The 15,405-nt window shown below is 40.0% G+C and overlaps 1 protein-coding gene across 4 annotated transcripts in view; it reads right to left on the reverse strand.

The window, feature by feature from the left end:
• Positions 1-15,405, reverse strand: part of LOC137881052 (A-type potassium channel modulatory protein KCNIP2) — an 86,122-nt gene that overhangs the window by 15,587 nt on the left and 55,130 nt on the right. Inside the window, exon 1 of one of the 4 annotated variants that reach the window (XM_068722779.1) lies at positions 6,414-6,924. The exons of the other annotated variants lie outside the window; for them this stretch is intronic. Within the exon in view, the coding sequence (XP_068578880.1) occupies positions 6,414-6,519 (106 nt within the window). The 5' untranslated portion in view covers positions 6,520-6,924. Of the gene's footprint in view, positions 1-6,413; positions 6,925-15,405 lie in introns of those variants that run through there. 4 annotated transcript variants of the gene reach the window in all.

Raw genomic sequence — 15,405 nt, forward strand, 5'->3', positions numbered from 1 at the left:
ATGATGGATAAGACCATCTGTTACATATGAAGAAAAAAAGTTGTTGTTCTTGGCAGCAATATTCAGGTAAATTAAAGTCAAAGTTCTATTAAAAGTGCATCTCTTACAGGATCCTTAAGGCTGGTATGTAAACGTATTTTTTGTAAATGCATTTTTCTTGACTGAATCAATAGTTCTCAAATGTGACGAGCTTTGACTCAACGAAGATTTTCTCTTAAAAGCACTACTTATATTACGTCTATAGCATTTAATTCCAATAGTGTCTGAATATGTTTCCCTGTGCTTTAGATTATGTACGTGTTAGTTTGATTGTCTGTTTTTTCTTTATGTCCATTTATTCTATTATTAACTGTTGAACAACCTCTGGTTTACATTTACGTGTGTGTGTAAAATGTAAAGAGCAATATCTATATGCATTATTGGAAAACCCTAATTTCGTAATAAACAGACAATTGAGAAAGATGTCGATTATCTTTTTCTTTTTACAGCTGCCAATCTGTTACATACTGTATGTAACTTTATGATTGGAAAAGCCTTTTCAGTGCAAATTTCATATATTTTCACAAGCCCATGCTCGCCTACTGCTTTATTTTCTATTACTTGTAAATGGGTTTAAAATCATCATATAATACTATTTAACCCTGTGTGGAATTGGTTATAATATGGGTATATTGCTGCTTTGATCACACTAAAGCTGTGGCGGAACCTTTCGCGTAATATAACTTTTGCCTGCAAATTGCTGGAGCATCTCACACAGAAAATGATATTATAAACTGCCGGAACATTTACATGTTATGCTGCATAGGGGAAAAGGTTTAAGCTGCGTTGAAGCTAATCTTCCAAGGGATATTTTCAAGGACAGGTCTGTATGTGTGTGTGTGTGTGTGTGTGTGTGTGTGTGTGTGTGTGTGATTCATTAGTTTATTCTCAATGTTATCATCTTTCTGCAGTGTTTTAAGAAGAGCAGCAGCGTAACATCAACAACTTCTGTTCTTTCATCCACAGAGCACCTGCCATACAATTACAATCTTTCATTCACTCACATACACGACTGCGAGAGAAAGAGAGACAGAGAGACAGAGACAGAGAAAGAAAAGAAGAGAGAGAGAGACATGCAGACAGACAGAGGATAGAGAGAGTTGTGTATTCAATTTCCCGTCTTATCCTCTTGCGTCCCAGGCTCTCATCTTCTATGATGCCGTCAGAGGGGCAGAGACAAGAAGAGCCTCGGACAAGGACAACAAGGACAGTCTCCTCCACACTCACGACAGTTATATTACTGTTTAAAGCCACGTAGATGCTGTAGCTTCTGTCAGTGGTTTAGACAACAAGTTTGTGGCAAACTTTATAAACTTTCCCCAACAGAGTAGAATAATGATTCCCTGGCTGATTATTGAAAACAATATTTGTTTTGTACAAATCATAACCTTCAGACTACATTTCTTTATTTGTTTTGAGGGTAAGGCACTATTATAGGTGATTGACACAGAATATCATGAGCATTTTTGGGGGGTATTTTCAGCTTTACTTTATAGAGAACAGTGTAGAAGTGTGTGTGTGTGTGGGTGGGGTTGGGGGGGTAAACATGCAACTAAGGTGCAAAGGCTGGAATCCGTTTTATAGCACGCTGTATCACTCCAGGCGCTACAGAATATCATCAGATATAATGTCCTCAGACGCCTACAGACTGAATTAGCTGCAAAACACACACACACACACACACACACACACACACACACACACACACACACACACACACACACACACAGCATTCTCCATCAGCGTACCTGTCTATTGAAGGGCAATTGCAATGAGGGTAGATGGACGTGCCTCTGTGAATGTGTGCGTGCTTGGACACAAATGGGTCCTCAGCTGACCGCTGAGCAATTTACCTTCACTTATCTCTCTCTCTCTCTCACACACACACACACACACACACACACACACACACACACACACACACACACACACACACACACAGTGCTGATCATAGCCAAATAACCTCTTAAGAAGGAAAAATGATTTACTGAGCCTTTTATATACAGCAAAAGGATAGAGGATGTTGTTCTATGATGGAGCTAAATCTATAGCGTTCATCAAAAGGTACACACACAGACCCACACAGACACACAGATCAGAGCATTCACATATGCGACACACACCACAAAACTAAATACAATATATAATTTGTATCATTGTCTGTTGCTAATCCATCATCACAACAACCTTTTTTTTTACACATTATCTTGGGTAATGCACATAGCATTCACAAACTAATTTTGAGCCGTTGAGCAAAAGTCTGATCAGAATGCTAATACACTGCTGATGTTTAGCAGGCATAATGTTTAGCATGTTCACCCTCTCAGTTTACTATGTGTGCTTGCTAATATTTGCAAACCAAATTTTACAGCAATCCAGCCAATTGCATTTCAATGATAAACTAAAACGTCAACCTCATGATGGCGCATTTGGAATAGTCAGGAGATCACCACACACAGGATTCATTCTCTGAAGAACGTGGATGTCTATACAACGTTTTGTGCCGATTCATTCAGTAGATTTTGTGAAGTGAAGTGAACATGTTACCTGCTGGTGCCGGGAGAGGAAAGTCGGTGGGTCACCAACATCAGTAGGATTTATCCTCCAGGGACCTTGAATACTTGTAGCAAATTTCATGGCAATCCATCCAATAGTTGGAAACTCACATTGCCATCCAGAGAGCCATGCCACCAGCATAAATAGTTCATAGCAAACAGATTTAGTCTGTGCTCTACACCAGTCATTCACAAAGACTGGGTCGAGACCAACAGAAGAGTTGCATGAAATTGTATCAGGGTCGCCAAATAAATTAGAAGAATATCTTATATAGTCTTGTATTCAACACTGATATCTGCTGTACACGTTTGAGCCACATGGAGGAGCCTGAATGTTTGTATTGTTCTGATAATTGTCACCTACTTAATAACACTGAATCTAATATGAAAGGCTAGCATACATTCTGTTTGTTTAACCGATGAGAGGAAATGAAAAGAATGAGATGTTAACTCCGCCTAAATGTATTTATTTGGTCTCATTTATAAAGTATTTGACATGTGTAAAAGTTTTTAATAAGACATGCATAAAACAAAGTAGTGGCTTATCGTATATTAAACGCATATCTCTTTAAAATTGCTGGTTTACCTTTTTTTATGTATTTATCTAACACACATGAAAAGTTAAAATAGCATATATACAGAATCTGTATATTTAATATTCTGTATAAATCAATGCCCTCTTGTCACATCATGGAGTCTAGATTCTTGGATTTCTCCTTGGGTCCTCCACAGGGATCAAACCCAAATAATCGAACGTGAATCAAACAGTAGGATCAAGGTAAGACGTTGCTCTAAATAGTTGAGGCTTCGATTCTACAGGCTGGTTTGGCACCTAGCTCATATCCCGCTGCTATGGTATGAGTTGATATGAAGACAAGGAGAAACATTAAAATATCAAAGGCCTTTGAGAAGTGATGAAGCAGCATGGAACAGGTCCCCGACATTCAGGACCGCGTCAAGCTCAGTGCCAGCAGTTTATTCTAGAAATCAAAGGCTGAGAGAGGCCGTGGTGCATATGGCCAGATGTCATGCCTTTCATGCTAGAGAGTGACCACAGCTCACTGCAGCACACCCAGCTAAGCAGGTCATTCCTAATTAGACATATATATCCACTGAGAGACAGCGAGAAGTAAAACGGGTGGGAGAAAATAAAGATTTATTTTGCAGTTGAAAGCAACAAATTCTATCCAGTGAATGTTTTTAGAACAAGAAAAATGTGAAGGAAATCACTGTGTTGTTAGAAAAGGCACGCTGCCATCAAACTCAGCCCAGAACGTCCATTGTACAACTCTTCAATTTCCACCTATTAAACCTCTATGGAAAACACTCCAGCCATTAGCCATTGGCTTTAAATCTATCAGAGCCCGGTACACTTCCAGACCAGAGTGCACCTCACACATATTGTATGCATCATCTTCACACACATCCTGCTCTTTCTCTTTTCCTCTTTCACTTTCTCTAGAGAACACAAAAGTAAGTGCATGCTGTGAGTGTGTGTGTGTGTGTGTGTGTGTGTGTGTGTGTGTTTAATCAGTGTAAGGTCAGCTACACAGCTCATTAAAGTAATGGGAGTCTCACAGTCTCTGTATTTTACTTGTCTCGCTCTGTCTCACCAGAAAATGACTCAGTAGGCATCTGGCAAGAGGGAGAAAAGGGGGCATTTCAACCACAATTAATATTTTATTTTCTTTTTCTTTTTTTTTCTTCCAAAACTGACTGAAACAAAGACACTTATTTCATCTACCATTGCAAACTTTTCCATTTTTGTGTTATTCTTGTCATGCCAAAGTAAAGGGGGAAAGGGTTTCCGTTAAAGTACATACAACGTACAACGTGCTATCAAGTCAACTCACATCAGCAGATCAATATCCTGAGAGAGAAAATAAAAAAACACCGCCACGCAAGCAGCCAACACAAGACTCCACTATTAAATTAAAATGGAGTTAATTAATCAAAGAGGAGTGAAGCTGGCCTGGCAGAGGATTATTATGAAAGGGGACAGATTACACATGTGAAAGAATGCATTTGACATTTTCACACAGGTACACGTGGTCAAAATAGATCGTTGATTAATCACATGATGGCATAACCAGTATTTTGAAGTAAATAACAAACAGAGGCATGTGTGCATCAAGTGTAGATCACATGCCCTTATATGGATTGTGCATTGGTTACAAGCCTTCTAGTGAGCACATGCTTCTGCAGATGGCAGAGAGGCTGTATTACTCAGACTAAGTTCCTCCATTAAAGAGAAAATTCATTAGCTTAAGTACTCACAGAGGAGTTGGCACACGCACACGTATTACTTCTGCTATATTCCACAAAGAATAGTCAAAATATAGGGAAGACTGATGCTCAGAGTGTGTATAAATGGAGCCTCCAGTGTGTGTGTGTGTGTGTTGTTTGTGTGTTATGCATGTGTATGTGGAGTGCTGTAGCATATATACACCATAGTTTTCCAAGGGGATATTTTTGAGTTGATGCCAGAGCTGTTGGCATACCTTGACTACTGGGTCCAGTCCAGCACGTGCATCAGGGATGGAGATAGACTCATCAAATTCTTAATCTATGCAGTGTGTTCAAATGTTAACTAACTAGACTGCATGCTTTCCCTTTGCATGGCAACTCAAAATGAGTGTAGAAGAGCAAATTCTTCTCATGAGAAGAAAACCAAAGACCCTGTCAGAGTCCAGCTGTTACCAGATGCCCAAAGTGTGCAGGGCACTCTGGGCAATGAGCAGAGTAAAACAAAAACACAATGGAGATAAGAATCCCATCTTCCCTGTTGTCACTAAAAGAACAGATAAGCGAGTGTGAACAAGGTAAAGTAGATTGGACTTAGGGGGGACAAAGCACAGGTCATCCAGATAAGACAGTCCAAACAAGGCCTTGGTACGTGGTGGCAGATCCTAGGGGTGAGCCAGAGCGGGACAAGGACCTTTTCAGTCAACCCTTCATTTACAGGCAGGGCGCTATTTGAAGTGTTGTAAAAGTATCATTCAGTAAATGTTTCATTTTGTTAAACTATAATTAAACATCTGTGAACTGACCTTCTAATTGAGTATATGGTTGACCGCTGATGAACCACAAATCAATAAGTGCTTCTGTCTTTTAAAAAAAATTGTTTTAGTGTAAAACCAAAAATCCCTTAGTGAAACACTTTGGAACTAAATTATTTTTGTCAAATCACATCAACTCAACCACAAAGCATGTTGACCTATGATCTACAGCAAAGACAATTTCTGTCTTCATACAGCTCCACGAAGGCTAATGGGAGTACCGACACTGAGGATGACACTCCCTCAGTGAGACACGTTTCTCTACACAGCACTCAGATCCACTCTGTCCATAGTGTTATTGATTAAAGGGTAAAAGCACACGGCCCAGGGGCAGAGGGAGGCCTCACACTCAGCTAAAGTTACTCTCTGTGTGTAAGTGTGTGAGTGTGTGAGAGAAAGAGAGAAAGAGAGAGAGAGAGAAAAGAGAGAAAGAGAGAGAGAGAGAAAAGAGAGAAAAGAGAGAAAGAGAGAGAGAGAGAAAGAGAGAGAGAGAAAAGAGAGAAAAGAGAGAAAGGAGAAGAGAAAAGAGAGACAGAGAGAGTTGCATGGCTAACAGTTGCACTGGTAACCTAAACCCTCAGACAGGCCTGCAGCCCACTCAGAACCAGACTGAACGGGCACTGCAGATGAAAGTATCAGCGTCTCAGCTCATGCACACACTCAAAAACACCCACCCCACCTATACAATCTGTGAACTCAACCTTTACTGCACGTTAATGTCCCGTTATTAAACCATTAAATCTCTGAGAAAATCCATTACCTTCCCCTCCGACGGGCTCGAACATCCCAAACTGCTCCAGAACCTTGATGAAGAGACCCATGACCACCAGCACAGCGATCATCTCCAAGCCATCCAGACTCAACATCCTGGGAGACCGCCGTCTGTCATCGCCCAGCACTGCACCACCGAGCCAGGTCGGGTCGGGCAAGCGACTGAACACCTGTCTAACTGTACCCAACCTGAAGAGTTTGTCCAACTTTAGCTCAGCCGAGTCGACTTCCACCTACTTCCTCACTTTTATCCACTTTGATCTAATCTAGTATTCTAACTTAAGAATATGAGACTGATGATAAAACTATGTTAACTATAATAGAAATAAGAAATAAAGCAGCCTGGTTCGATGGGCTTTTCTCTTCCGTCACCCAAAACCTGGCCCCAGGCAACCCCTCTTAATCCCTGTTGGAGGCCATACTGCTGGAGCTACAGGCTGCAACACAGAGCTCCAGATTTCCACAACACCTGTGCTAAAGTTTACGGTTTTCCTCTCCTCTCTCTTTCTTCTTCCAGGCCCCCGTTGAGTAATGGAAACTTGGGATGTGCTGCGCCTGCTAGTCCTTTGGCAGTGGTTGGCAGGAAGCGTGTGTTGTGAGGGGGAAAGAGGGAGGCAGATAACGAGAGAGAAAGAGAGAGAGAGAGAGAGAGAGAGAGAGAGAGAGAGAGAGAGAGAGAATGGGCCAGACACACACACATAGTGAGACAGATTGTTTGGTTGGGTGAGAGAGTTGAGGTATGCCCTCCCTCTCCAGTGACATTACCTTCATTGATTTGCCTAATGTGGTTTCCTTGGTAACTGGAAGAGAGCATTAAAAGCCAGATTTAAGTAATGGAAAGAAACTATATTTATGTTCATCTGAATTCAATATAGTTGAGACATATATAGAACATATCAAATCTGTGTTTTCACTGTATGGAGATAGCTGCCTCTGTTTTGGAGCCTGTATGCCTGCCGGTCGATGCAATGTCTCATTAACTTTTTGAATGTGTCTCTCTCAGAGCTCAATGGGCAAAGAATATTTGGCTTTGGTACAGCAAACGCAAACATCAAAGATGACAACAGATATAGGAGCTAAACACAACAATTTCTTAGACACATACAGTGGCTTCTGGTGCTGATGCTACTATGCCCGAGAGAAAAATATCTGTCTTGCAAATAATAAAATGTGACTTTTCATAAGGAAAAGCTTCAGTAGTATCCTTCTCAAGCAGAATTGTTACTTTAATATTAACCATTCCCTCTTGAATTCATTGATGCTATGGGAAATTGTAGTAATCTTTGTTGCAAGAAAACTTTTGAGCTGTGTCTAAAATTGGTCCCTGTTCACCATACATCATATAGTGAACAGTCAATAAGTGAACGATTTTGCACACACATTTCCTCTTTACAGCTTTCACCGATTGCTAGTCAGTTGTTGTGAATCAGTGAACCTTTTAACTCATACCCAGTTTATACAAGGTTTCAGGTCTTTCATTCTAATAATAACTACTAATACCAGCAGAACCACATTCACTTTCACATCCAAGGAGGCACTGAGTAGTTTGAAGGTATTAGGGGTGGTTTTAAAATAGGAAATTATCAGTCAGTCATATGGTGATTTTTTTTTCTGATACTTTTGTGCATCTGTGACTGTTAGCTACCATCTGAGGTTCTGCCCCTCCCACCACGACTCCCAGTGAGGGTATCGCTTCTCCTAATGTTACAAAAATAACAGAATTGAAAATAGGTGTGATGTTCACTCTTTGTGTTCTCCCTTTCTGAATCTTGGGTGAGAGGAAAAGGTTGTGAGAGTCAAGACAGCAAAGGTTTTTAACAAATGTGACTGCGCCCACTCTTGTTGTTGTTTCTCTTTGTTGACATTCTTGTTCCTACATTTTTAACTGGGCTATACAGCAGCATGCCTCATTACGGAGAAATCTGTCACAAAAACGGCATCGCTATGAGCGACATGGGTCAATGTATGCTCACACGCATAGACAAATGAATCAGACAAGGTGACAGGAAACCTAATCTTATGTCACATCACTCTTCTCAAATATGGTGGGGATGCAAACGAACACGTCGCCACAGCAGACCAATTTCTCTTCACTCTATAGCAGTAATGTATACCCGCTGTATTCAAGCTGAGCTCCCATTTCAGACATGGACAATGTCAACAGAGAAATATTGAACCCTACACTCACAAACGAGACAGAGAGGGGGAAAGAGAGAAATCAGAGCTTGGCTTGTTGGTTAAAAATGATTTCTCTGCCCTCTTATTTATTAAAGGGTTGTCGTTCGAGGGGAGAAACAGAGAGGTGGAGGAAGAGAAGAAGAAGCAAGGCAGGCTGTTGCATGAGACATGGTGGCAGGGGAGAGTAATGAGAAGTAAGATAAGACAGACAGAAACAGAACGTGAAGCAACAAAGGAAGGACACACTGAAAAGCCTGAGACACTAAGATCAGGTCCCTCTGTGTGGCGATCTGCAAAGCACAGAGGGAAGAGGCATCTATTCTTTATTACCCTCCAGCATCTCTCCCCTCCAGGAGGATTTTTCAGCTCATTCTGGCTGTCATGATAGCAAATTGGACCTGCAGATGTGTCCTCTACTCCCTCACCTTTCTCCTCCCCTACTTTACCCTCTATTCTTCATCAAATTTACACTTATTTCAAATTACAGAGCTGAGGTTGGCGAAACTCAGGGACTCTAATTTCACAAGAAACGAGAATTGTCTGAAAGTTCAATTAAGTTCGACAACTCAGTGAAACAGATCTGTTTACTGTATAACTCAGAGCTCTGCACCAGCAATGGAGAGCAAATAGCTTTCTGAAAAAAGCAATGCTTTCAGACAAAAGTGCATTTTAATCCTCAGAGAGTGTGTAGCAAGATGTGGCTCTGATATACAAATAGCACATTGGGTCGATTTTTTACTTCTAATGTATTTGGATGGTCTCTGAATCCTCAAATATTGATGTACATTTGTGCAATACTTATCTGCATCTTTACTATGGATACTATAAATATAAACTAGACTATAAATAGTTTGTGCTCTTTTGTGTAATGTGTGACAGTTTTTGTAGCCTGTTTATGTTGCACTTATTGTCATAAAAATATTTTCCTGCTGATTTCTTCACCATATTTTTTGGGGAAAAAAGTCTTAATGAGGAACCGAAAAAAGAAAGGAAAATAGAAAAAAAAACAAATGAAAAGAAAATGAACAATTTTAGATTACAGTGTGTTACTGTAAATAAAATATTGCTTTGGTACTTGCTTTAGCTCTAAGGAGACAAAAACAATTGTTGGGGGAAATGGTATTTCTTGCACGACGCGTATCAGCAGTAAATTTGAGATTCACTTACCTCCGCATCTTAACAGACAGTGGAACAGCACTGAAGTAAACTATAATTCAAGTTCGGCATCATACCAGTACGGGTATAAGATCATATCATTTTTAAATATTAGGAGGAGGGTGTTGCAGGCTTTTCAAGTCAAGAGGAGGACCAAAAGAAAGTACTACTAACAATAAGGAGGACCATGCTTTCTCAAAATATAGCAGATATGGTTTAGTCCCTCTCCCCACCCAAATGGTCTGTATACAGACCCTTAAATACACAGTTCCTGGTGAGACAACTCAGACTAATGAAGTTCTTCAAAGTGAAAAAAAATCTTTCCACACACAATGTGACCTATCATATTAGACAATCAGAGTCACTCAGCTCTAAAAACGAAACACAAATTACCTCACTTCCTCTCTTTCCCCTCTGGCTCCGATTGATTTTTCCAAATTTTTTCTGCTGCTAAATATACTGTAAGAGATGCTGTCGGGCAGCCAGTCAATTGATAGGTGCTAAACTCAGGAGAGTGTTGTTCACATTTGTGCTGATGGGTTCATGGATTTTATGACTGAAGTGAAAGGCTTTATTGACTCATACCTCAGTGTTTTTGCACTGGTTGTATATGTCAAACTTAAGACTTCAGGGGTTATGAATCAGTAATGTGAAAAATCAGGTAGATAGACTGTGACTTGAAGCAGCAGAGGATTTAAGACAGAATTCAGGCCTGCACGTTCTAATCTTGTAGTACAAAGAAATACCTTTTTTCCGCAGCGATGAAGGTTGAAACTTCATGACAATAAAGCTGCTACGGCTGAGGCGTGTATCGATCCTTGCATGTTAAACTCTCTAATCCACAGAATGTGCTACTTGGAGAACATGACTATTGATCTCTGTTTCAATAAAGCTTGACCGACCATGCTTAAGTGAGAGAAACTCACAAACACAAGCACACAGAAAATCAATCGCAAATTATTTTTGAAAAAAAGAGCCAAATAAAAACATTACGAGTACTGAGATCAAAATCCCCCTCCAGCCGCCATGCGTAGCGCTTTCACTTGACGCTACAACATCACGTGAGGGCTGGAATGAGCATACAGACTTAAAATCACCAAATCAACAAGACAGATGTCTTGCCAGACATGTTGTCGTTACTTTCCACGTCACACTGTGAGCTGAGCCACACAGACAATCAATACAGATATAATATGAGATAGAACAGACGGTTCGACTGGAAACTGAAGGAGGTAGCGTTTTTAAATCCTGGGTCAGCTAGACTGGGACATCTAGTGGACACAAAGAGCAAATATCAGACATAGTGTAATTATTTTAATTGTTTGAAATAGGGCAAACAGTGCCAAATGAATTCATTGTAGTTCTTTTTTTCATTCCTACTTTCCTACACACGTGAGCATATCCAACTTCATCCCATTACCTTCTGTCAATGCCTTAATGCTTTGTTTTGTCCACTTAAATATACACTCCTGTATTCTTGCCACTTATTGTCCAACACACGATCACCGCTCAGCATGTGTGTTATGAGAATGCTGCACTCAGAGATAATCAGCGGCACAGTCGGGTTTCCCCTTCACTGTGGGTGGAATCACACACATAATAGTGTGTACCTGTACTTACATACAATGTTGAGGTACTTGTACTTTACTTGAGCCTTCATATTTTCTACAATATTTCTACTACAATTCAGAGGAAAATAAATACTGTACTTTTTACTCAACTATATGTATTCATTAACTTAAGTTTCTAGTTACTTTGCAAATTTAGATTAAAATAAAATATAATCCACAAATGACTTAAGACATAAATGTCACCTTTACCAACAGCAACATTAAATTTATTTAAATATGAATGCATCAATAAATAAGAGTGGAATGGGCCACTCTGCATAATGACGACTTTTTATGTTTTGTACTTTATGTATGTGATGACAATCATTTTGTACATATACTTAAATAGTAATTCTGCACCGTGGTATAATTTTACTGAAGTAAAAGATCTGAGTACTTCATCTACCACTGATGTACACCCAGTACTCATGATCTAACTGCTATTGTAAATGTCTACGAAAGAAAAGCAGCCTACCATCATTTAACCATTCAACTGGTCTGAATGAGGCCCTTTATGTCCTTCATTCATGTATAGTTTGTGCTATGACAGTATGTCTTATAAACTGTGTCTATGTCTACAACTGTGTTGTAGTAGTTGTTGTCGTGCTCCAGGAGAAGACACAATAGATGTTGAGCAGCGACATCGGTGGGCCAGCACAGCATACAAACAACAGACGCAGCTACAGCTAATGGTAAAGGCTGTTTAGAGATATACGGATAACAAATTATGCTTTTTGACACAGCAAGCACACAAAAAAGTTCACAAACAGCAAGGTTCAAAACAGATAATGTATTATTTATACAACAAATTGAATGCAGAGTGAGTGCACTTTGAATTTCACTGTACCAAGGAGCAGGTGCTGGATGGCTAGAGATCTACTGGGAGAAAAGAAAGAGAATGGGAAAGAAGGTTGAGAGGGAAGAAAGACAGACCAGCAGACTGTAAGAGAGGAATGAGAATTACAAAATAATACAGGAGTGAGTCTGGATTGTGGAAATAATATAGAAGGTGAGGGTGCATTCGGAAAGGAGGTATCTTAAAATAGAAATGTATTGAGAAAGTCGCCTTCATCATGAAAACACATCAGTGTCACAGTATGTTCGGTCAAACAAGTGCAACTTCAATCAACCTCCACTAGAGGTCAGTGTAGATTAAAGTATTTACATACATTTCAAAGTATTTCAAGCACACACAGAGACTTGAATGTGCACAGAATGTTCTGGTAGATGGTCCTACCCCTGACTTTCAAATGTTCTGTCCATATCCACTAAACTGATAAAAGCATGAGGCAGTTTTGAGCTGGTGCCAAGTCTGTAACACCATCTAAGCAGTAAGTCCTTAGCTTCACCTTTATTAGAACAGCATACAACGCCTGGCACAGAGCCGAGTGTTCTGGTGGTTGGCGAGACGAGGTAATAACTGAAGAGTCACAGGTTTAATGTACATCAAAAGGTAAAAGATCTTTAAAAAAGACCTTGACCTGTACAGCGACCTGACGTGGCTAACCTGTGCTAGCAGTGCAGCAAAATGCCTGACTTTAAAAGGAATCTGCATAGAATACAAAACATCCTTAATTAATTACAGCATGTGCACATTCTCTGTCACTGCATCTGTTGAAGGAACCAACTGCCAACTGAATTCATCATTTTGACTGACTCAGTCGAGTTAAGGACAAATACTGTTGCTAGGCCCCATAGTCCATTCATTTGAATCTATATGAATGTCTCAGTTGAAAAACAGGACAACGGCAATGAACACGTGGAGCTGCCGCAACGCTGATTCCCCAGCTAATCAAAAGGGACAAAATGATCCAACCTATACCAAAGGACAAATCTGCCTGTACTGCACACACAAAACTCTGCAAAGTCACTGAGGGTGGATGGCACACTATTGATGAGCAAGCATAAAAATTACACACACACACACACACACACACACACACACACACACACACACACACACACACACACACACACACACACACACACAAACAAGATGAATTATCAGGAATCAGTACCTAAACATAGGAACAATTTGTTTATGAGTCAAAATGTGCAACCAGTTGTCTACATAAGGGAAAGAGATATAATGTAGAAAACTGTGGAGGTAGAGAAAGACTGGAGATGTCATCTCAATGGCTAATTCGTTTTTAATGATAAGGATATTTAATGGGAGAGGAGAGGAGACAGGAAAGGAGAGGACACAGGAAAGGAGTTAAAGCTGTGATTGTCTCTGACAGCCAGGCCCAGTCAAACACTCTATTGTGTTAAACCTGTCAACTGTCACCAGCGAGAGTGGGCAAGAGAGAAATAGACACGACACATAGCATCAATTCCCCAGTTTTGGGTGCACACAAAGCCACACACACACACACACACACACACACACACACACACACACACACACACACACACACACACACACACACACACACACACACACACACACACACACACACACACCTGCTCCGTCCATTTTCACTCTGCTCCATGTATTGGTAAAACCGACAAGGACAGCCATTCCCATTTCATCTATTATATTGTGCAGGTGAATGTATTGATCCAGCATACATGCATAGCACACATGGTAACATACACACACAGTTCAGCATGTGCTTCACTGCACACACAGTTAGGTTTTTGCGCTGCTGTCTCTCTGATATTAGCAGACCTTGTGGACATGACAAACTTCATTATCATGGTTGTGCAGGCAATGGTGCCCATTAGTATTCTGCAGAGAGGGCACACATACAAATACGTACATGCACGCAGAGTGGGGTTAGAGGAGCTGCATATGCCTCCCAGAGGATCTTTGAAGTAAACACACTGTAGTTGTCTGAAGAGATTTCTATTTCCAGGCTTTATCAATCAATCCTTGCCAGCAGGAAAACGACGGGTCATAGCCATGATCAATGATTGTCTGCTAGTTTTCTCACTATTGACCTCTTTGTTCACTCATGTGACCCATCAGCTGTCCTCTATGTCCTTAACAGTGTCCGTCTCTAGCTAATAAAATAGTTTATGCTGGTGTCTCCAGCATTCTATGTGTGCGTGTAAGTGAAGATATATTAAAACACAAGCAGATATAACTAAAAGATGATTCACACATTCACTAGGCCTTATATACAATAATAGAAGCTCAATAGTGTACTACTCTACAGTGAACAGTAAATAGACATTTTGGGCACTAATGAATCACCATCATTATGCGTCATAACTGACAGTCGCCTGTCACTGTAATTTTTTCATCTGCAAAATGTAGAGCATTGACTTGAGGGATTGTTAGCAGAAAGTAGTGTACATGCCATGAATAACACTATTGTAGTCTATTGTGGTGTTATTGTGGAAGTGTGTTTGAGGGCTTTACAGTGGACACATTTAGTTAGAAGTCAGACAGTCGAATAAAATGCTGTACAATAAATATAGTTTATTATAGAGTAAATAGGGAGCAATTTGAGACAAACTATGTAACTTTTGGCTTAATTTACTATTGTATATGTTAATTGAAACAATGACTGTTGTACTTCCAAAGGGAACTTAATGTTAATGTGTGAATAAAGTTAATTCACACATTTTACAATACCTTTGCTCTAACTGTAATCACCATCTTTGATGTTTTCGTGTTTTAGCTAATACGGTTTTCAATATATATATATATATAAATAAATAAATATGTTTTTTATATATAAATACAATTTTAACTTTGTCTATTCACACCTGGTTATGATTGCATGCGTGTGTATTTATATGAAGGGTGTTCACATATATAGTCACATATTGCCACAAATGCTCATGTATGTATTGTATTAAGTTAACACAGAATGAGGGAACCTTAAGTAAAACCCCTGTAACATGTGGCGAGTAAGCAGGTGCTAAATTTCTGGAAATCGTCCACACCCCACAAACGCACACACACACACACACACACACACACACACACACACACACACACACACACACACACACACACACAGTGACGCTGCTTTTGTCATGTGCTCCTTTTTCACAAAGGCAGGTAGGAACACGGGTCATGACGTG

Source organism: Cebidichthys violaceus, unplaced genomic scaffold (assembly GCF_023349555.1).
Source record: "Cebidichthys violaceus isolate CVI_PGR_0920_01 unplaced genomic scaffold, fCebVio1.0.p SCAF_10, whole genome shotgun sequence".
NCBI lineage: Eukaryota > Metazoa > Chordata > Actinopteri > Perciformes > Stichaeidae > Cebidichthys > Cebidichthys violaceus.